At 45.4% G+C, this 24,303-nt stretch overlaps 1 protein-coding gene across 1 annotated transcript in view; it reads right to left on the bottom strand.

The window, feature by feature from the left end:
• The window catches only part of WDR90 (WD repeat domain 90), an 81,060-nt gene that overhangs the window by 27,846 nt on the left and 28,911 nt on the right, over positions 1–24,303 (bottom strand). The window contains exons 15-26 of the mRNA XM_063142965.1: positions 21,515–21,633; positions 17,797–17,958; positions 15,494–15,624; positions 14,895–15,011; positions 11,662–11,897; positions 8,844–8,983; positions 8,209–8,339; positions 7,052–7,182; positions 4,117–4,278; positions 3,526–3,654; positions 827–960; positions 659–696 (exon numbers count right to left, since the gene is read on the bottom strand). Of these exons, the coding sequence (XP_062999035.1) occupies positions 659–696; positions 827–960; positions 3,526–3,654; positions 4,117–4,278; positions 7,052–7,182; positions 8,209–8,339; positions 8,844–8,983; positions 11,662–11,897; positions 14,895–15,011; positions 15,494–15,624; positions 17,797–17,958; positions 21,515–21,633 (1,630 nt within the window). The remainder of the gene's footprint in view (positions 1–658; positions 697–826; positions 961–3,525; positions 3,655–4,116; positions 4,279–7,051; positions 7,183–8,208; positions 8,340–8,843; positions 8,984–11,661; positions 11,898–14,894; positions 15,012–15,493; positions 15,625–17,796; positions 17,959–21,514; positions 21,634–24,303) is intronic.

Raw genomic sequence — 24,303 nt, forward strand, 5'->3', positions numbered from 1 at the left:
GCATCAAGTATCCCCCATCTTGTAACTGTGCATTTTTTTCCTTCAAGGAACCCAAAGCGGCGTACATAATCCTCCTCCTCCCCATTATCCTCACGACAGCAACCCTGTGAGGTGGGTTGGGCTGAGAGTCTGTGACTGGCCTAAAGTCACCCAGTGGGTTTCCATGGCCGAGCGGGGACTAGAACCCGGATCTCCCGGCTCCCAGTCCAGCACTTTAGCCACTACGCCACACTGGCTCTCCAGGTCTAAATCCCCGCTCAGCCACGAAAACTCCCTGGATTGTTCAAGCCAGAAGGATCCCATGGCGGCTTAGGAAAGAGAGGCTGTTCTGAGTCACATACTATTGTTCCAGAGTGGCTTCCTCTTCCCAACCCCAATTCTCGGTAGGCTACGGTGGCTGTCCCCAGCCCTTTTCATCCCATACCACCCTCCCAGCTGCTGGCAATTGGGCGGCTCGCACACCTGGCTGTGCACATCTCACAACCCCAGGACTGCGGAACTTCTTGCTGCCTAAAGGCAGAGAGAAAAGAGCCAGGTGCAACATCCACACCTGACGTGACCTGCAGAGCACTGGGAGCCGCTGCGCTCGATGAAGCCAGCTATGGAAGGGAAGTGGTAATCAACTAGACAACATAACCCTACAACAATGCAGGCTTACCAGCTCGGGGAGAGTTCAAGGACTCAGGGGAACGGATCCTGGAACGGAAACAAGCCCAAAATTAAAATGACAGGGAAAGAAAACACACGGCGTGAATCTACAGGCACCTACGGGGGGAAAAGCATTCCCAAAGCAAATGGCTTGACTGAGGAAACATGGGGCTCTTACTCATCCTTGGAGGACTCCTCTGCAAACACACCTAGGAAATCCCACAGAAAGATGGCGTCTCCGACACTGATGACGTGCTTTTGGTCCGGGGTGAACCTCACCTGCCGTACCGGCTCAGAATGGCCAATGAACACCTGGGGGAGAGAAGCGCAAACGCGTGGTTCCCTCTTTCAGGGGTTAGATTCCCGCCCTGTGGAACTAGGTAGCTCATGACTCCCAGAGAGGGCCAGGTCAAGGACACTACAGGGAGGTCTGGAGTCATTTGGCGTTCTATCATTACAGCGTAAGATTAGAGGGATGCAAAACCTCTAGCTCGTGGGCCAGATCCACTGGACTGGGCACCCCAACCTAGCCCGCGGGGCCTCTCCAGTGGTGGGGCTTTGGATCTCAGCTCCACCCCCTACAATTCCAGATTGGAGACAACAGTGGGGAGGCAGGGCCAAGTCCCACTGCCCCCCCACCCCCATCCTCCTATCCCCACTGTTATTTCCAACCTGAGATCAGAGATAACAGTGGCGATGGAGGTGCAGGTCGGGCTGACTCCGTTTCCCCCCACCTCATCTCCTTCCTCTTCCTACACTACATACTCTTTTAGACGCCAGGTGAGAAGACCTTCTTATTTTCTCACCATTTCAACAGCCTAGTCACTTAGTTTTAACTTTGCTGTTTTAGATTTGCATTTGAAATCTGTATTAAAGTCTGTGTTGTTGCTCCATTTTGTCCTGGTTGTGTTTTTATTTTCTATTTTCTATTATGCTTTTATACTGTTTTTTGTTTTTTAAAAAATATTTTGAATGGTTTCCACGGTTTTAACCTTTGTAAACTGCCCGGAGCGCTTTGGCTATTGGGCGGTATAAAAATGCAAAAAATAAATAATGAATAAATAATAGAAAGGAGATGGAGTGGGTGAAGACATAGCAGATCCAACATGGTCCCTGTCACTCCTCCATCGGAGGAGCAATGAAGACCAGGGCAGTTTTGCTTCCCTGCGCACAGGGCTTTCCTAACCAGGAAACACAAGGTCCCCGGCCCAAGGGCTGGGTGGAAGACTCTACATATATGTACGTATACAAACCAGGGAGCATTCACCCATATAATATGCTGCTACCCCAGGAAGAAACTAGCCTAGCTACAGTTATCCATGCTCTGATAACCTCCTGTTTGGATTACTGCAATGTGTTATACGTGGGGCTGCCTTTGAAAACGGTCCGGAAATTTCAGGTGGTACAAAACAGGGCAGCACAGTTACTAACAGGGACTGGCTGACGAGACCACATTATGCCAGTCCTTTTACAACTTCATTATGCCAGTCCAGGTCCAGGGCCAATTCAAAGTGCTGGTATTGACATTTAAAGCCCTAAACGGTTGGGGGCCAGGTTATTTGAAGGAACACCTCCTCCCACATGTGCCTGCCTGGACCTTAAGATCATCCACAGGGGTCCTTTTGCGTGAGCCCCTGCCAAAGGAAGTGAGGCAGGTGACTACCAGGAGGAGGGCCTTCTCTGCTGTGGCACCAGGCTGTGGAATGAGCTCCCCAGAGAGGTCCGCCTGGCACCCACACTGTACTCTTTCCATCTCCAGCTGAAGACCTTTTTATTTTCTCAGTATTTTAACACCTAATTTAACTTAAATTTAAACCTTGCTGTTTTAATCTCATATTTTAACCTACATCAATTTTTGCTGTGCGGTTTTATCCTGGTTGTGCTTTTTATATTGCATTTTGTATTTGTGTTTTTAAATAGTTGGTTGTTTTTATGCTCTTCATGGTTTTAATTTTTGTGAACCGCCCAGAGAGCTTCGGCTATTGGGCGGTATAGATATGTAATAAATAAATACATAAAACTTCACTTGTCGATTCTGTTAAACAAGCAGGACATGCAACGAAACGCTGCACAATACTCTCCTCCTCTAAAGGACAACACCCATTTTGGGCATCAGTTCAAAGTGCTAACTTAAACCTCAAATGGCTGCTAAATATTCAGCCATCATATTTGTTGGCTGTGGAACTACTTTTCTCTTCACCTGTTTATAAGAGGTACCTATTGAAGTTTACTAAACCTACCACCCCAAATTTACTAATGAAGGAAAAACTTTTTCTGCACACTGTGGGGATCTACCCATCACGGCTTTTTAAAGATCTCCAGGTTAAACCATTAATATCCATCAAAAGCCGCTCTAATTCTACCCTCCAGCTGCAGTGTAATGCCCCCAAACTGAGTAGCAGCAAATCCATGGCTTTTTCAACTGCGGTGACTGAAGAAGTAGATTTACCACACAAAAGCTTTATACCATCCTCCTCTAATAGAAGCGCTTCTGTTCAGGCTTCTGTTCAGGCTTCCAGCCAGGCAGCTGTTCTCTGTATTATCCCCTCCCCCCCTCTCTCTCTCCCAGTTTTCCATGTTTCTTTTCCAACCTACATCCAACATTCCACTTCTACTGAGCCTGCTCAGCTCTCATTGGCCTGCTTTGGGGAGTTTTGCCGACTTGGATTAAAAAAAAACCCCAACTCCCCTGAGCATGGCAATACCACCATCGCTTCCTTGTTCTCACTGGTCCCATTTTGGCTAGCATTTCTGTCGGCACTGACTACCTCAGTTCACTATTATTCTGTTAAATGCACAAAGCGGCCCTGATGCTGGCAAAAGCAACGGTGATAGGGGGAGTTTAAGACAGCCCTGGTTCTGCTGTTGGTACACTACCTGGGAGTTGACGTCAAATCTCATCCCACAGTCCCACACCTTGATAACCCGATCGCCAGCCGTCAGGAGGTACCGGGCATCAGGGCTCAAGGCCAACGAAGAACAAGACTGTTTGTGTACTTGTGAGACCTGCAATCAATAGAAACCGCCACCGATATCAGACCTGCGTGTTTTCACCAAAAAGACTGTGCCGTTTTCTAATACTGTGAAAACCGATGCAAAGAAAGAAATAGCTGTGAAAGGGATGGGAAATAACCCAATTATTGAAGTTAGCTATTTCCAGTATCAGAGGCAGGAAGCTTATGTACACCAGTTTCTGGGGAACATGGGCGGGAGGCTGCTATTGCACCCGTGTCCTGCTTGTGGGATTCCTGGTGGACAACTGGTTGGACCCTGTGTGAACAGAGTGCTGGACTAGATGGACCCTTGGTCTGACCCAGCAGGGCTCTTCTGATGTTCTTAAAATGGCAATAATCGAGCAGTTCTAGAAGCCTGCAATCCTGGGATTTTCACAGCAAAAGCCAATGCACAGAAAAACCTCAAAATCACAAGAAAGCCCCACAAGGAGAAGAGACGCTGGCAGTTCCTTACCGCTCTGATCAGGCGTCCGGTCTTGGCATCGAGCACAAGAACCTTTTGGGAGGCGGTTGTTACCAAAAGGTGGCCAAGAGGAATAGGAGCAAAACAGAGTCTCTCAGCCACGTCCAGGACGGTGCTGTCCAGGTCCAGGATGCTCACATCGATTCTCAGTAGCTGCCAAGCAGGGGAAACATGAAGGAAACAGAAAGCTGTTAAGCCCCATTTACTTGATGCAAATGTTTCTGTTTTAAAAGAGAGCACAAGGTATGCTTAGGAAGAGGGCAAGCAGAAGCCAGATCTACACACACAGCGGAACTACTTCTTCTTCTTCTTCTTCTTCTTCTTCTTCTTCTTCTTCTTATTATTATTATTATTATTATTATTATTATTATTTGTATCCCACCTTTTGCCCAATGCTGGGCCTCAAGGCGACCTTACAAAGTTTAAAATATACATGGGGGGGGGAGGGAAACAAAACCATAAACAATTAAAAAAATACACAACAAAATTATAAGACATTAACATAGATGGAGGGCTGGATTATTCCCCAAAGGCCTGCTGGAACAAAAAAGTTTTAGCCTGCTTCCGAAAGCCCATCAAGGAGGGAGCCAGCCTAGCTTCCCCGGGAAGAGAGTTCCAGAACACCGGAGCAGCCACCGAGAAGGCCCTCTCCCATGTTCCCACCAAGCACGCCTGTGAAGAAGGTGGGACTGAAAGAAGGCCCTCTCCAGAAGATCTCAAAGCACGGGCAGGCTCATAAGGGAGAAGACGGTCTTTCAAATAACCTGGACCTGAACCATATAGAGCTTTATATGTCATAACCAGCACTTTGAATTGTGCCCGGAAACAGACTGGAAACCAATGGAGCTGTTTTAACAGGGGAGTTGTGTGCTCCCTGTCAACAATCTGGCTGCAGCTCTTTGAACCAGCTGGAGTTTCCGAACACTCTTCAAAGGCAGCCCCACGTAGAGCGCGTTACAGTAATCCAATCGGGATGTAACTAAGGCATGTGTCACCGTGGCCAGGTCCGACATCTCTAGGAACGGGCGCAGCTGGCGCGCTAGCTTTAACTGTGCAAATGCACTCCTGGCCACCGCCGAAACCTGGGCATCCAGGCTCAGGGCTGAATCCAGAAGCACACCCAAGCTGCGGACCTGCGTCTTCAGGGGGCGTGTAACCCCATCCAACACAAGCTGAATCACTATTCCCTGATCTGCCTTTCGACTGACCAGGAGCACCTCTGTCTTATCTGGATTAAGCTTCAATTTCTTCGCCCTCATCCAATCCATTACTGCCAACAGGCACCGGTTTAGCACAGAAACTGCTTCCTTGGAATTGGGTGGAAAGGAGTAGTAGAGTTGGGTGTCATCAGCGTACTGGTGGCACCGCACCCCACAACTCCGGATAACCTCTCCCAACGGTTTCATGTATATGTTAAATAGCATGGGGGACAAAACAGAGCCCTGAGGGACTCCACAGGCCAATGGCCAAGGAGTCGAACAGGAGTCCCCCAGTACCACCTTCTGGGTCCGCCCATCCAGGAAGGAATGGAGCCACTGTAAAACAGTGCCTCCAAGACCCATCCCAGCAAGGCGGCCCAGAAGGATACCATGGTCGATGGTATCGAACGCCGCTGAGAGGTCCAGCAGAACCAGCGGGGACACACTCCCCCTGTCCAGTTCCCGGCGAAGATCATCCACCAAGGCGACCAAAGCTGTTTCTGTCCCATAACCAGGCCTGAAGCCAGATTGAAATGGATCTAGATAATCTGTCTCATCCAGGAATCCCTGGAGTTGGGAGGCCACCACACGCTCCAATACCTTGCCCAAAAATGGGATGTTGGAGACTGGCCGGTAGTTATCCAATACCGTGGGGGCCAAGGAGGGCTTTTTCAGTGTGGGTTTTACCACTGCCTCCTTCAAACAGGCTGGGACCCTTCCTTGGCGAAGGGAGGCATTGACCACTCCGCTTACCCACTCAGCCAGTCCCCCTCTGGCAGCTTTTATAAGCCAGGAAGGGCAAGGATCTAGTATACACGTGGTGGCTCTCACCAATCCAAGGACCCTGTCCACATCATCGGACTGTGCAAATTGAAAGGTATCCAATAATACTGGACAAGCAGGTGCCAAAGTTACATCCACTGGATCTGCATCAACAACAGCATCCAAGTCAGAGCGGATCCCAGCGATTTTGTCTGCAAAGTGCTGGGCAAATTGGTCACAACAGGCTGTTGAAAGGTCTGAAATCACTTTTTGGGGGCCAGAGTGTAGAAGGCCCCTGACCACCCGAAACAGCTCTGCTGGGCGGCTCTTTGCAGACGCAATAGTGGCAGAGAAAAAAAAGTTTTTTCGCTGCCCGAATCGCCACAGAGTAGGCCTTCAAATAGGCTCTAGCCTATTTCCTTCGTCAGGAGCTATAATAATTTTAAAATGTACAAGTTATGATAGAAAAGGGAAGGACAAGCAGTCCGAAACGTTGAGCAGAGCACGTTTGGATATAAACCAATAAAACAACTTTTATATGATTCCTGAAGCACCAGAGCTTGCCTCTTTTTAGCGCTTTCGTTACATGGTGCAAACTTTCGCCCTGCACAGTCACGTCAGTTAAAACTCAACATATGCTGTTAAATGCCTGGGAGAAAAGAGAAGTCTTGACCCAGCGCAGAAAAGGTAACATTGTTGGCACCCAGTAGGCCTCATCGGGGAGATTGTTCCATAATCGGGGGGCCACCACTGAGAAGGCCCTCTCCCTTGTGGCCGTCCTCTGAGCTTCCCTCGGAGTAGGCCCCTGGAAGAGGGCCTTAGATGTTGAGTAGACAAAAAGACTGCCAACGTTTCAGACGAGGCCCTGTCAAGGCGAAACACTTCTGCAACCCCCCAGGGAAGCTCCTTTCACCACCTCTCAACGCTTCTTGAGGGATGATGAGAGGTGAACAAATGGCATTTACCTCGTCTAGCGTATGAGCGTCCATGAGAGTCACAATGTATTTGGAAGGTCCCACGAAGGCCAAGAGACGTCCATCGCAACTCACAGACAGCGCGTCAGGACCGTGATCGGCATCTTGTGACACCACATTAGCTGAATGCAAGGCAAGGTAGTTGTTCAATGTGGGAGACGCAAAAGAAGAGAGAGAAGAGAAACCCCCAAACAATCAAGTTGTGGACAGGGAGACATTTATCTCCCTCTCTCAAAATACTAGAACCCATTGGGGTCATCATCCCATGAACCTGAATGGTGGGAGATTCTGGACAGATAAAGGAAAGACTTCTTCACACAGCGCAGAGTTAAATTACGGAATCCGCTACCACAAGATGTGGTGATGGCCACCATTTTGGATGGCTTTAAAAGGGGGTTGGATAAATTCCTGGAGGAGGCAGCTATCACTGGCTCCTAGCCCTGATGGTTGTGTGCTACCTCCAGTATCTGAGGCAGTAAGCCTGTGTGCACCAGTTGCTGGGGAACATGGGCGGGAGGGTCCTGTTGCACCATGTCCTGCTTGTTCATCCCTGGCCGATGGCTGGTTGGCCACTGCGTGAACAGAGTGCTGGACTAGATGGACCCTCGGTCTGATCCAGCAGGGCTCTTTTTAAGTTTTTAAGTCACTCAAAAATTATAATGCATCAGAGACTGGAGATAAGGGATTTTCCCTCCTCCCTCCCCCCTTGCAAGTGAGGCTTCAAAAAGTGTCCATTGTCACCAATGGAGGCTATTTAGCATAATTATAACTTGGGGGGGGATTCTGGAGGGGGTTGCTGCTGGGGAGGGCTAACCCTCCCCTCCCCCTCAAACCTGTGACCCCTCTGCTGCAACTAGATTGTTTTAAAGCCTCCATTCTCACCAGTGGCAGCTTTTTGAAACCTGATTGTGACACAGGAGGGGTGATGTGTGAGTGTATGCGCAAATGGAATCTGGGCAATCTCACTGGGGATGCAGGCCCTCAGTGGGGTAGCCCCACTGACTTCGGGAGTTCGCACTACTCACTGCTGGCATGTGGTCCCTGACATGCTTGTCCCGGAACCAATTCAACCCTTGGGGGGTAAAAGGTTCCCCATCCTTGCTTTAGAGTTCCACCTGCAGGGTCTTCGGGGCAGAGAGAGAACTCACCCAGAACTCTGACGGTGTGACTTTTCTGGATGGCACAGTTATAAAGAGCCAGGGTCCCGTGAGCGCAGGAACTGTACATAAAATTGCCGTCCGGGGAGAAGGTCAAACCAGTGATCGTACCACGGTGCTGCCTACAAGAGAACCCGCCACGAAAAACGGGGAAGTGAAAATTACGTTCGGAGATCTACGTGCAGAACCTGTCAAGCTGCCGCACCCTCCTCACCCCAAACAGAACCTGAGCATTTTGTTGATTCCAAGAATACTCAGTCCTCTCTGGGCTGCTTAGGGGGTGTAGCTGCCCCTTTGAGGCTTATTTCTCCACATGTTTTGCACTTCGGCAAACCTTGGGCTTACCCTGAGCAAGCATATGCTTCCTTCTTGTGTGTGGATGGTACCATTTTGGCTACATACATATCAGCACTCACCCTCAAACCCTGCTAACAGTGGGTATTATTCTAAGGAAATAAATAAAATGTTTCTTTTTACTACGCCACAGGCTTACATCTATGTTCATTTCACACTTTTCTATCACTTGAAGGACTATCCCATTTCAAATCACTATCAGCTCCCATCCCCTTTGGATTTAGACAAGAAAGATATCCAGAATATAACTTGGAAAGCATATAAAAACATACCTGTGTTCCTCAAGCAGTTTTGAGGCAGCCAGGCTGATGGTTCTCACCATGCCAGAAGCAAAACCGCAAGCAAAAATATGTTGGGAGGGATGAAAAGCCACGGCACATGGTGTTTCATCGGAGGCAGTGAATTCATACAGCTGTAAGGGACAGAGGGGCATCCCTCGTCAGATAATAATAATAATAATAATAATAATAATAATAATAATAATAATAATTTTATTTATTTGTTACCCGCCTCTCCCTCTGGATCGAGGCGGGGTACAACACAAATACAAACACCATAAAATACATATAACTAATTAAAACATTTAAAATGAACGGGAGAAGGCGATCCTGCAGGTCTCCTGGACCCAAACCACGTAGGGCTTTAAAGGTGATAACCAACACTTTATACTTCGCCCAGAAATTAATTGGCAGCCAATTAGAAGATAGCAGAATGGGAGAAGCAGGCAGCCAAAAAGTTAGTCTTAAATCTCTCAGCTTTACATCACACAAGCAAATAAGCTCTGTAGCACCTGAACACAACAGAGCAACGGGAAATCGTTGATTTAATGCACTGGAAGCATCAGCTGTTTTTTATTATTATTATTATTATTATTATTATTATTATTATTATTATTATATTTATTTATTTATATAGCACCATCAGTTTATGACTGAACTACCCTATTTCTTCGATTCTAAGACACACTTTCCGCCCCCCCCATATAAACATCTTTAAAAACGGTGTGCGTCTTAGAATCGCGGGTGTGTCTTAAGGGTTTTTTTTTCTGTTGGTGATACTGAAATTAGTGTGCGTCTTACAATCAATGGCGTCTTACAATCGAAGAAATATGGTAACAGAAAATGGAGATTACAGTAGTGCTGTGTAAAAGTTTAAATAATTTTTAGTTGGTTATCTGCCAATGAACCCAATAACTACATTAGATTAATAATAATAATAATAATAATAATAATAATAATAATAATAATAATTTATTTATTTATTACCCACCTCTCCCTCTGGATCAAGGTGGGGAACAACTCCAAACACAATATAATACATAAAATTAGATATAAGAGCATATGAAACCAATACAATATTAAAATAACAATCAGGACATCTTAACATTCTTAGGTTTAAAATTCATCTGGGTAGGCCTGCCGGAAGAGACTAGTCTTTATGGCTGTCTTAAACTCAGAGAGAGCTTTAAGCTGACGAATCTCCTCCGGCAGGGCATTCCACAGTCCGGGGGCAGCAGAAGAAAAGGTCTTCTGGGTAACAGTTGCCAGCCTAGTTTGGCTGACTGGAGTAAGTTCTTCCCCAGAGGACCTGAGTGAGTGGGGTGGATTGTATGGGAGAAGGCGATCCCACAGGTAACCTGGACCCAAACCTTGTAGGGCTTTAAAGATACCTTTAAATATATTTGCATTTTACCAAACTCTCCATATAGGTGCCTTCTAGAGATCTTAAAAGGAAGACGGAAGGTAAAATGAAATCAGAATACTTACTATCCATAGCTAGAAGGTCATCTTTAAATGCATCATTCCCAGACCCATCCTGGGCAGGGAGAACGCCCCCCTCGCCCCCGCCCCCCCCCATAACAAGCTAACCCCTTGTGAGTCGCTCGCAGATGCTACCCACAAGGGGTTAGCATGTGGTGTGAACTCTGCCAGTTTGCTCTGAGCATCTTGTTGAAAGAGTACCGTGTTTCCCCGAAAATAAGACGGTGTCTTATATTAATTTTTGCTCCCAAAGATGCGCTAGGTCTTATTTTCAGGGGATGTCTTATTTTTCCATGAAGAAGAATACGGTACACATTTATTGTTGAACAAAAAAAAAAGGTCTTATTTTCGGGGGGATGCCTTATATTACAGCGAGAGGCAAAACTGGAAGTAGGTCTTATTTTCGGGGGATGTCTTACTTTCGGGGAAACAGGTAGGATAGAAGTGTAACAACTGGGTGTAAGTACATTGCAGCTGCTACCTGCAGGCCCCATCTAGAATGTTGCATTAAATCCACCTTCTGCAGCCAGCAAACCAAATTCTTCATTGGGAATTTATTTCTTTTGCTCATATGCCTTCTTTTGCTCAAGGTCAGAGTGGTGTGCACACACAAACAATGGTTTAGAAAAATAAACAAAGATTTGTATTACATTGTGACCAGCAGGCAACGTTCTTTAGTTTTGGGGGGAAACGATGGTAGGACCACATGCATAAAGATAGGGTGACCATATGGAAAGGAGGACAGGGCTCCAGTATCTTTAACAGTTGCATAGAAAAGGGAATTTCAGCAGGTGTCCTTTGTAGGCATGCAGCACCTGTTGAAATTCCCTCTTCATCACAACAGTTAAAGCTGCAGGAGCCCTGCTCTCCTTTGTATCTGGTCACTCTAGTATAGCTCCTGCACCTTTAACTGCTGTGATGAAGAGGGAATTTTACAGTATGTTAATCTATACCTGCTAAAATTCCCTTTTCTATACAACTGTTAAAGATGCAGGAGCCCTGTCCTCTTTTCCATATGGTCACCCTAAGAGCTCCTAGATCCCAGATATTCTACCCTCACTTTTTAAGTGTCTTCCAGTCCACACAAGCTCCCTATGACTTGTGGATAAGCCGGACTTCTTCTGGGCTCTTTCGGCAATACAACTTTTAATCTGGCTCTTCCGATCTCTGTCTTGAAAACAAAGTGATAGTGCCCCCCACATCCCCAACAAAAAAAAATATACGCTGCTTTGCAGAAGCCATCAAAGAGCCTCACGGGACATCAACACTTTTTAAGTGCTTAATTCTGACCGCTTTGCCAACGTTATGAATCAGGAGCTTTTGACATTACCTGTTGCATAGATTCCAGGTTCCAGATGCGGATGGTGTTATCCTGAGACACGGTCACAAGCTGCTTCTGGGATCCCGCCACAGAGAAGGCCAAAACACAATCCATGTGGGAGCGCATGATCGTGCAGTAGTCCCTGGACTGGATGTCTAGGCAGCCCACATTCCCAGTGGTGGTTGTGCACAAAACCTTCAGATTATCTGGGCTGATTTGAACCGAACACACCGGGTTGTCATGTTCTGGAGAAAGACACACCGCTCACTGAGCTACCGCCAGATGTTCATTTAGGTGGGAACATAGAATGCAAAGCTCAGCTTGGTTTCTTGCTCACTGGGTGAATGAAGGACTTGCCTGTTAATGTTTAGCATACACAAGCCATGCTTAAGATCCTTTAACCATCCCACTGTATTCTAGAGCAGCTCCAGAATAAGGGGGTGTAAGGGGGGGTCTGGTGTTTTCCCCCCATTGTTCTTTAAATGAAAGAAAATAAGAAGAGCCATGCTGGCTCAGACCCAAGGGTCCATCTTGTCCACCATTCTGTTCATACAGTGGATAACTGTACAGGGGAGTCCACAAGCAAGGCACGAGTCCAACAGAACATTCACGCTGGTGTTCCCCAGCAGCAACTGGTATAAAGAGGCTTAGAGATCCCATATCATATTAGCCACTGCAAATGCATCACCAGATAAATTGAGACAGAACACCGTGGAGTGACCCAGTTTATATTAAGTTTTTCTCCTTCTCAAGATGGAATTCACCACCCGCAAAATGTGACATCCATTATCTTAGCTTTAAAAGGGGGTTAGAGAAATTCATAGCTCACCTATAGTGGCATTGTTATCAGTATATGGAGAATTGAATTGTAATCAAGAGACAAAAGAATTGATAACGAATTTGTTAACAGCAGCAAGGTTAATGATATCTAGGAACTGGAAGGTTGAAGGGGATTATCCTATAGAAGACTGGTATAAAGAAATATGGGATATCGCTATAAATGATAAACTAACATGTAATATAAAAGTTAGAAGAGGAATGATAAAAACGAATGATTTTGAAGGAATATGGAAACAGTTTTTAGAATTTGTATTATTAAAGGGGAGAGGGAAAACACCCCCAGAAGAAGTAATGAGATTTTGGAAATATGAATAAGATCCCGTGGTTGGAGGGAGCACTTTTATGGTAATTATGATTATGTTGAAGAGAATTAAGTTAGAACATATGTTTATCAAACTGTTTATTTTATATTATTGTGTATTATGTAGTATTGTTTTATATTGTGTTGTTGTATTGTTTGGATGTATTAAAAAACAATAATGATAAAAAAGAAATTCATAGCTGACAAGGTCTATCATTGGCCAGTAGTCGTGACAGCTATAGGATGCCTCCTGGCTCAGGGAGCATTTCTACATGAGGCTTTTATCCCACACTTTTACCGAGGCTTCTGTTTCTGGATTCTTCACAGGATTAAGATTGGCTCCTTTTCCAGGGTTCTTCTTTTTCTGCCTTTCTATATATTTCACTATACAGCCACTAGATGGCACTGTCGCACAGCGGAATTGCGCAATGACACGAGACTCTCATTCCATCATTTCTAAGTAATACCAGACTTTCTTCATGAGGACAAAAATGTGATAAGGGTTGCAAAGCATGGGAGAGGCACTGGAGGATGGTGACGTCGTGTAAAGGACCTGCAAACTACTGTGAGTGAGCAATCACAAGCGCACAATAAAAGCCTCATGTGGAAAGGCTCCTAAACGGCATGCCTCTGAGTTCTTGGGAAACCACAACCAAAACGACTATTGCTCTCGTGGCCTGCGTATGGGCTTCCCAGAGTCATCTGCGTGGCCACTGTGGCAAACAGGATGCTAAACAAAGTGGACATTTGACTTGATCCAGCAGGTCTCTTCTTATGATGTGGGAGAAAAAACGAGTACATATCTCACACCCTTTTTTCTAGTTCTAAGTTTAGACTCTTTTTTTTTTCCCAGCGTTTCTAATAAATACACAAACACGATTTGTGTAGATGCCGAACCGAGCTTGTTTCCTTCAATTTACTGTGGTCAGAGGAAGATTTGTTAAACCAGAGTTGGATGCCACATCTGTACCATTGATGTAATCGAGAAAAGGAGACCATATTTCATTGAATGGGTCACAGCTGGCCCGACGAGACTCTGCGGTGGTAGGTTAATTTTTCAGAGCAGGCTATATCCCACACTTTCCCTTTCCATCCAGTGAATGTAGGGCCCTTCGGATCCTTCCAGTGTTCGGCGATTTCTAAACGAGCTGCCGTAAGGGGGATAAATACCAATTCTTTATGGGTAAGGGAGGGGTTTAGAGCATTGGGCAGGGACAGCAGCGCCAGGCTTGGTTCTGGGAAGATTATCTGATCAGTGGCCTTAGAAATTATATTGAAGATAGTTTCCCAGAACTGCTTCAGGGCCTTACACTCCCACCACATATGTAAGTAAAAGCCCTTTTAATCGCATCCTCTCCAACCCAACGGGGAGATTGAAGTTGTTGCATGCGAGAGTTGAATTGGAGTTATATACCTTCTTAATATAACCTTGAGGGCTGACTCCTGTATGCGGGACGATATTGTTCGGAGGGGGGGATTTATCCAAATTTGTTTCCATTTTGTATCTTCAATCTGTATATGTAGATCAGTTTCCCATATGCTCCTCAGAGCCAGGGAGAAGCCACCGCCCCTCTCAAGCAATAGGTCATAAATTGCTGAGGTCACGCCTTTATCTTTCCCTTTGGATCTCACACATAGATGCTCAAAGGGGGAGAGAGGGCGAAAATCCGTCTCGCTACTGAATCTTTTGTTTAAGAACGTTCTGACTTGTGTCAGTTGGAGCCAAGAGGGATTGATCCCTTTTAGCTTGTCTTTTAGTTGACTATCGTTAATTATTTGGTCTTTGACTAGAAAGTCCCTCAAACGATAGATCCCCTTACGATCCCACCCAGCAAACCGGGCATATTTATCTTCATGTCTAAAAGATGGATGATCTAAAAAAGGTAGCATTCTTTAGACTTTAGACTCTTGAGGAAGTAACAGAAGAGACCCAAGAGGAACACAAAGTTCTGTCACAACTTCAGAGTTCACATCCCACGTTGGGGTGGGAGGTGGGGAAATTACCCCACCGCTCCTCTTAGCGTTCGGAGCTTTTTTGGGGGGAGGTCTGAATCAAACACATCCATAGCTACAAGAGTGCAACCCTTGAAGCTCCACACACCTGCTTCCAAGAAGACTTCAGAGAAATCCAGAGGCCACAGGCGTAAGTAGCCATCTTCCGAGGCCGTGGCACAGAAACTTGAAGAGAGGCATATACTGTTTAGTGCAATCCCAGGGCCTGAAAAAGACAAAACAAAGATCTGGTGTGCTCCAAAGCACAAGAACGGTCAGCGGCGAGCAAATTTTGATTACACCCTCTGTGAAGGCAGAAGGCCTTTTTCCAGCTGTCATCACCACCAGAAGACTTGGAGCTTGTCCAGACAACCGGTTCAACCGTTGTGGGATAGTCAGAAAGACGGAGGGCCATTCAAACACAATCTTCCGCAATCAGCCAGACCAGAAGCGGCACCCATTCACTCCAATAGAGCTTGCACAGGAGGAACTTTTGGTGGGGGAGATCTATCTCCCACACTGCCACTCTTAAGGGCACCAGAGCTGGCTTCATCAGAAGCATCAAATCCACTACAAATGTGACAACTTTCGCATACTGGGAAAATGCAGCATCGCCGAAACCTTCTGTTTCGACCCCGAAAGAAGCATGGCAACTCCTGCGCAGCTGCTGTGCATTTCCCATGCTACAAAATGGATTGCCTTTGCAACCTGAGTTAAACGTTTGCTTCTCCCGCCGGTGAGCGTGCTGGACCTCGGACGGTAGGAGGCGCCGGGCATTTCTGACGAAGACGTTTTTGTAGTCGATTTCCAAAACGTGCCCGCTCCTGCTGCAAACGAACCTAAAGAACCACAAGAACAGCAACGTAATTATATGACCACAAGTAATTGGGGCATTCCCAGAGCTGCAAGCTTTAAATCAGTAGCTCAATGGAATAAAGTTGAATGGATTAAATCTATAGCAGTCAAATTAATGGGAGGGGCAAAGAGTTAAGGGCACTGTGGTGTTATATAACGTCCTAAGATAGTAATTCTACCCATCCTTGAATGACTGACTTAAATATTAAATTCAGCCAATGCTGTGGATGGAAGATTTTGGAATTAGGAAACCATATACTCAAGTTTCTACACTGGAATGGAGGTCCCTGGGCATATCACCGTATCTCAGCCTAACCTAACTTGCCAGCTTGATTTGTGTTCTATGAGCTCACAAGAGAAAGACTGAGATACCCAGAGGACCTTTTCTTCTGCCACCCCCAGACTGCGGAATGGCCTGCCGGAGGAGATTTGCCGGCTTAATACTCTGAGTTTAAGACAGCCATAAAGACTAGTCTCTTTCAGCAGGCCTACCCAGATGAATTTTAAAACCTAAGAATGTTAAGATGTTGTGATTGTTATTCTAATATTGTATTTTTTTTATATGCTCTTTTAACCAGTTTGATGTATTATATTGTATTTAACGTTGTTCCCTCCCTCGATCCAGAGGGAGAGGTGGGTAAGAATTATTATTATTATTATTATTACCGTATTTCTTTGATTGTAAGACGCCATCGATTGTAAGACACACACTAATTTCAGTACCACCAACAGAAAAAAAAACCCTAAGACACACCCGCAATTCTAAGACGCACCCCATTTTTAGAGATGTTTATATGGGGGAAAAGTGCGTCTTAGAATCAAAGAAATAGGGTATTATTATTGTTGATCACAACTTTACTTATTACCGTGTATTTCCTTCTTGGTAATCCCAGGTTCAGGCTTCCCTTTATAGAGAAGCAAGGCAAAGTGCTACCCTGCATCCACACTTCAGTCATTTCTCTCTTAGGCCGTTTCTACACCTGCCTTTTTTCCAGGGATCGTCCTGAGATCATCCTTGTGCATGCAAATGACACACAGAAGATCCCGGGAGCAGGCAGGGATAATCCCTCCATTTTCCTGGGATAACCCTTAGGTGTAGAAAGGGCCTTAGATTTAACAAGCATCGTGCTATTTACCAGTCTTCCACAGAGGACACTGCAGAAACCCAGGTGGCTGGCTGCCTTGCAAAATTCACATTTCTCTAATGTAGGATTGCACAATCTCAGGACCTGGGCCCCGCAATCCAGCCCTCTGGGATTCCCCAGATGACCACGTCCCTTCCTACGCTCCCACCCCACTTTCCTCCGACCACCTAAAATACTGCTGCCACCCACCCACCCTCATGCCCTGCCTTCCCATTCTAAAAGGTTGAAATGCCTCTTCTAAGGCTTAGTTACTGGCGGTCAGAGCTTTGAGCTAAAACATGCTGGGATCTTTGGCCCCGCCCACTGCTGGAATACGCCGCTGAAACCTTCTCCCCAAATGGAATTTGCCCACCCTTGCTCTAAAGCAGTGGTTCCCAAACTTTTTTAGGTAATTGCCCCCTTGGTTCCACAAACTCATGCCAAGTGCCCCCCTACCCTACCCTATAAAAAACATTATACAGAATAGCGGTTTTCAATGACCCACTAAGGAAGATAAAAACAATAAAATTCAAAACAGTAACAATTAATTGAATATTTATTCAAAATCCGAAGCACCCACAGCAGGCTTGCTGAGGGAGGGAAGGAAAAGAGAGCGAATGCCTCTGTTTTGCAGCCGGCGTGGCGGGGCACACCAAGCGGGGTATGTCTCTTCATTAGCGTTTTGGTGCTTTTGAAACATTTCAATTCACCGTTAAAAGGACTCTTCTTAAACGGTATTAATACATGTGTGGATTCTTCCCCTCTATGGCTTGGGACCAAACTACCTTCTCCCATAAAAATGTCCCTGGGTTTAAGACCTTCTGGAGAGGCGCTTCTCGGAAAAGACCACCTTGAGTGCCCCCCTGCCACCCTTTGCCTCTTAGCGCCCCCCCCCGCCGCCCCCTTGCCTCTTAACGCCCCCCTATGCAATCCCACCGCTCCCAAGGGGGGAGTACCGCCCACTTTGGGAACCACTGCTCTAAAGCGTAAATCAGGCGGCAAGGAGTTGAAGGTAGTAAAGCAGCTTCTTACAACGTCCGATCTTCCGGCTCGCGCTGGGTGGAATGGCCTGCCTCAAAGGCCAGGTCCGTGAACTCCAGGGAACGGTATTCGCCCAAGTTGACCGGGCAGGAGCGCAGAGCTCCACTCCGGACCCGCCACAGCCTCACGTTGTCTCGCCCGCATGACACCATCCTGTTAGAAAGAAAAGCTGAGTAAGACGCTGGAAAGGGCTCTTTTTCAAGTGTGAAAAGCTCTGCAGCCGTACAAGCGCAAAACCAAAACACATGGATTTTAGGCAGGGGGGAAAACGATGCTTGAACCCAGCAATGCCCCCCCAGGATGCAAGCTTTACATCCTGCAGTATCTCAGTTCAGATTCATACAAGCGCAGGTGTGATGCTCTCTCTATCTGCGATGTTAATGTTTTTTGTTCAACGTGGACGTAACAACACGATGATCAGCCATATGAATGGGTGCCCCACATACAGGAGGAAGGAAAGGAAGGGAACCTCTCGTGCAAGCACTGAGTCATTACTGACTCTTGGAGGGACGCCAGCTTTCGCTGATGTTTTCTTGGCAGGCCTTATAGCGGGGTGGTTTGCCGTTGCCTTCCCCGGCCGTTATTACCTTTCCCCCAGCTAACTGGGTACTCATTTTACCGACCTCGGGAGGATGGAAGGCTGAGTCGACCCGAGCCGGCTGCCTGAAACCAGCTTCTGCTGGGATCGAACTCAGGCCGTGGGGAGAGTTTCAGCTGCAGAAACTGCTGCTTTACCGCTCTGCGCCACACGAGCCCCACATACAATCACTGCATATAAAGGGTGTTCACAGCGACACCTCGCTCTGCTCATATAAAACCTGTGTTAAAAGAACTGCGCTGGCTGCCTGTTAGCTACCGAGCCATGTACAAGGTTATGTTGCTATCCTAGAAAGCCCTAAACAACTTGGGACCAGGATACCTAGCAGACCGCCTTCCCTTATATACACCCAGGCGACATTTAAGATCTTCAGAGGAGGCCCTACTGGCCATTCCAAGATGAACGGAGTGCCAACATAAGAACATAAGAAGAGCCCTGCTGGATCAGACCAAGGGTCACACAGGGGCCAATCAGCTGTTGACCAGGGACCAACAAGGCAGGACATGGTGCAACAGCACCCTCCCTCCCATGTTCCCCAGCAACTAGTGCACACAGGCCTATTGCTTCGACTACTGGAGATAGCACACAACCATCAGGGCTAGTAGCCATTGATAGCCTTCGCCTCCAGGAATTTAGCCAACCCCCTTTTGAAGCCATCCAGATTGGCGGCCATCACTACATCCCGTAGTAGTGAGTTCCATAATTTAACTATGCGCTGGACTTCCTTTTATTTGTGAACCACCCAGAGAGCTCCGGCTATTGGGCGGTATAGAAATGTAATAAATAAATAAATAAATAAATTTGTCCTGGATCTCCCACCAATCAGTTTCATGGAAAGACCCCTTTGGGTTCTAGTATTTTGAGAGACGGAGAAAATGTCTCCCTATCCACATTCTCCATATCATGCATAATTTTGTACATCTCTATCAGGTCTCCCCTTAGCCTCCTCTTCTCCAAGCTAAACCATCCCAGTTGATATAACCTTCCCTCATAGGGGAGATGCTCCAGCCCCTTAATCATTTTAGTTGCCCTTCTCTGCACTTTTTCCAGCTCTATAATATCCCTTTTTCAAGTATGGTGACCAGAGCTGTACACAGTACTCTAAGTGTGGTCGCACCATAGATTTGTATAAGGGCAGTATGATACTGGCCGCTTTAGTCTCAATTCCTTTTCTTATAATGCCTAACATGGAGTTAGCCTTCTTTACAGCGGCCGCACACCGGCTGGACATTTTCATTGAGCTGCCCACCACAATCCCAAGATCTCTTTCTTGTTTGGTCACTGCCATGAAGAACCTTGGCAACGGGCCTTCTCTGTGGTGGCACCCACCCTCTGGAGGACCCTCCCTCATGCAGTTTGGGAGGCAGAAAACATAACATCTCTTGAAGACATACCTTTTTACACAGGCTTTCCCTGGTCTTTAATGTAGCTGGTTTTATATTGCCGTTTTAAACTTGCAGCGTTTTGAATTTATACTTGTATTTTATGGTTTTTAATTGTGCACTGCCCAGAGAGTTTCAGCTAGTGGGCAGTATAAAAATGTAATTAAATAAATATAAAGACTGATCTCTTCCGGCAGGCCTACCCAGATGAATTTTAAGATGTATGAATGTTAATACCAGAGAGGTCCGCCTGGCGCCTACGCTGTACTGCTTTCGTCGCCAGCTGAAGACCTTTTTATTCTCTCAGTATTTTAACACTTAATTTTAACTTAAATTTTACTGTTCTTATTATTAATTATTATTATTTATTTATATAGCGCCATCAATGTACATGGTGCTGTACAGAGTAAAACAATAAAATAGCAAAACCCTGCCGCATAGGCTTACATTCTAATAAAATCATAATAAAACAATAGGATGGGGAAGAGAATGCACCAAACAGGCACAGGGTAGAGTAAAACTAACAGTATTTTAATCTTATATCAATTTTGTTGCGTGGTTTTATCCTGGTTGTGCTTTTGATCCTGTATTTTGTAATTGTGCTTTTAACCTGTTGGTTGTTTTACTATGGTTTTAACTTTTGTGAACCGCCCAGAGAGCTTCGGCTATTGGGCGGTATAGAAATGTAATAAATAAATAAATAACTAAATAAATATTATTATTATTATTATTATTATTTATTTATATAGCACCATCAGTGTACATGGTGCTGTACAGAGTAAAACAGTAAATAGCAAGACCCTGCCGTATCAGTTCTATATGTTTTTACTTAGTTTTATGCATTTTATGGATTTTTTGTATTATATATATATATATATATATATATATATATAGTTTCCAATATGTATGTATGTATATGTGTGTATGTGTGTGTATGTCTGTATGTATATGTGTATATATATATATATATATATATATACACACACACACACACACACACACACACACACATATACATAAACATACAAAGTACAGTAAAAAAAAATCAGCCAGTAATTATAGCGAAATTACTTTCTTTTCAAGCTTCACCTTTTATTCCTTTACCCTGTTCCCTCCCCCAGCCCTGTCCCTCTCACATAGATTGCCTCATTTTTCTTTCTGGGATACTATATCATTTTTATTTATCTCTTCCATTTTATTTTATGTTATTTTATATTGGTTTTTTTTTAATAGCCCTACTTCTTTTCAGGAGTCCCAGAGAGTCCCATAAGCTTCTGCCCAAGCTGTTCTATTCTTTCCTTTCTTCATATATTCTATATATTTTTGCCAATCCTTAAAATTATCTCTTTGCTTCATTCCTCTTTGAAATTGTAACTTCTGTGTCAATTTTTCACTAATTGCCATTTCCCAAATTTTCCTTTTCCACATGGATTTTTTGTATTTAATGTTGTTTCCTGCCTCTCGGGTAAGAAATAAATAAATTTAATTTATTATTATTATTATCGTCATCATCATCATTATATACACAAAGAGCTACATAAGAGAAAACATACAGGCTGGCAACTCTGGCCAATGGAACATACATCACACACCCATTTAAACAACCTGGGTTCAAACAAACACAACGGAAGGATTTAAGCAAGTGCCATTTGCACTGGTGATGGTCGTCGGCCTCAGGCTCCTGCTAATATTTTTGCTTAAAGAGGACTTTCAACCTGTGTTCTGTTACCTGGTATCGTCAAAAAAGGCGATCTTTATGGTCTGGATGTCCACGTCTGTGTGCGCCTTGGCCAGCATCACCACCTCTCCCCCATGATGCGCTTGAAGGGTGTTCCACACCACCACCACCTGCAAGGATTGAAGCAGAGGTCAGTGGAGGGACGTAGAAGACCCAGGCTCAAATCCCAACCTCCGCAGGTGACCCTGCCTAAGTCGCCACAGGCAAAACCCAGCACCAGGGAACTTCTGCACAAACCCCAGATGTGTGTTTCTGTTGCTGTTTGTTTGGGGGGCAGATACCAGATTCAGCGGCTAAATCAAACAGTAAACATGCCAATTAACTCCACTTTAATTCCAGGTTGTAACACAACAAAATGTGGATAAGTCAAAGGGAGGTGAATATGTATGCGAGGCGCTGTAATGTAGGTGGAGAAAAATGCAGTTCTTACCAATTGCATGCCTACTCAGAAGTAAGCAGGACAAGCCTCCCATGTCTACTCAGAGGTAAGCAGGCCTGAAACATGCAACTTTCAAACAGCTGCCCAAATACCAAAACTCTGCAGGTTTACTAGAAGCAAGCAGGACAGGCCTCTGTATGTCTACACACAAGTAAGCTGGTCTGAATCACTCAGCAGTATTTCAAATAGCATCCCCAATACTAAAACGCTGTAAATTCAAGACACACGCATCATAAGCATGCCTCCTCACAAGTAAGCAGGACAAACCGACTGTAAGCACCCCGACTGTGGAATGCCCTCCCCTTGGAGGCCCGACTGGCGCCAACGCTCATTTTATTCCGGCGCCAAGTGAAAACATGGCTTTTTAACAAAGCTTTTAATGGTTGAATTCACCAAGTTGGCACACTGTTTTAACTGTTTTAATAGTTTTACTGCTTTTAAATTATATATCGTTTTAACTTGGTTTATGGTTTAATTTGTTTTTAGCTGTGTATATTCACTGTTTTATACTGTATGCTTTTATCTGTACGCCGCCCTGAGATCTTATTGATATAGGGTGGGATATAAAATGTTTTATGCGGAGCTGAGGAAACATTACCTTGAGCCTTTAATTCCCAGGTTTAACTTCATGTCATCTAAAGGTGTAGTTCAAACACTTTTGGTTGGTACAGACTATTATACATCATTTAGGACTGCCAAGTTTGTACACCGGGTGATGGAGATCCGGAAACTATTGATTGACTCAAACGATTAAACTCTAATAACCAACATTATACGTTGGTTAACATTGTAATTATAACCTGGATGACTGTTATCCTATTAACTCTCTTTTTTGTGGAACTTTTGCTGGCTAGCGGCAAGCTCGCAGCGGGTATGTCATTGTCTCATCTGTTTGCGAATGGTCCATGCGGCTAATATGCAATAAAGTTTAATAATAAATTAAGGTGACCATATGGAAAGGAGGACGGGGCTCCTGTATCTTTAACAGTTGCATAGAAAAGGGAATTTCAGCAGGCGTCCTTTGTAGGCATGCAGCACCTGGTGAAATTCTCTCTTCACCACAACAGTTAAAGCTACAGGAGCTATACTAGCCTGACCAGATACAAAAGAGGACAGAGATCCTTCAGTTTTAACTGTTGTGATGAAGAGGGAATTTCACCAGGTACTCCATGCATACAAATGACACCTGCTAAAATTCCCTTTTCTATGCAACTATTAAAGATACAGGAGCCCTGTCCTCCTTTTCATATGGCCACCCTAAATAAATGTTTTAAATAAATAAATAAACCTCAGAAGCAAGCTCCCCCCCCCCCCGCCTCTCCTTGACAAGGAAACGCTTTCATCTCTGATCAGCAGCTGATCGGAGAAGAAAGCTTTTCCCTGTGAGGAAGATGCGGAGGGGCCTAGAGAAGAAGCTGGAGCACTGGAAGGAGACTCTATCCGGTAGACTCTATCCGGCTCGCAGGCCTGAGGTTCCCAATGCCTGCTTTAAGAGATGCAGTGACTCAGGGAGCAGGACTCCAGCCTAGCTCTTGGAAGACAGTGGCTTGAGTCCCCCGTAGTTGGTAATCCTGAGACATACAGTCTCAAAACAAGTCAAACATTTCCCCTTTGGTATATAAGGGGACCGTATGAAAAGGAGGACAGGGCTCCTGTATCTTTATTTATTTATTTCCTGCCGCAAACCCTGGAGACACGTTGCTGCCAGTCAGTGTCAACAATACCGGGCTAGATGGACCCGTGGTCTGACTCAGGATAAGGCAGCTTCCTAGGTTCCTAACAATCTGACTGGCATAATGCAGGTTCCTCTTTAGTTAGAGGTTTGTACCCCATTTTTCCCACCAGTCATTATACAAAATTAAATATTTGCTTAAATCCCATTTTTTGCTTTTTCAAGACTCTAGTTTAAAGTATCTTCATTTACCTGAGGGTGAAATTTCTCCAGAAGAATGTGAATGTGGCAGTAAGGTAGGGTGACCATATGAAAAGGAGGACAGGGCTCCTGTATCTTTAACAGTTGCAGAGAAAAGGGAATTTCAGCAGGTGCCATTTATATGCCTGCAGCACCTGGTGAACTTTCCTCTTCATCACAACAGTTAAAGCTACAGGAGCTATACTGCAGCTATACTGTGACCAGATTTAAAAGAGGGCAGGGCACCTGCAGCTTTAACTGTTGTGATGAAGAGGGACTTTCATCAGGTGCTGCATGCATAACAATGACACCTGCTGAAATCCCCTTTTCAATACAACTGTTAAAGATACAGGAGCCCGGTCCTCCTTTCCCTATGGTCACCCTACCAGTGGTATAGGACAGGACACGCCTTCCTGGTTAAGTCCCTAG

Source organism: Elgaria multicarinata, chromosome 17, assembly GCF_023053635.1.
Source record: "Elgaria multicarinata webbii isolate HBS135686 ecotype San Diego chromosome 17, rElgMul1.1.pri, whole genome shotgun sequence".
NCBI classification, from domain to species: Eukaryota; Metazoa; Chordata; class Lepidosauria; order Squamata; family Anguidae; genus Elgaria; species Elgaria multicarinata.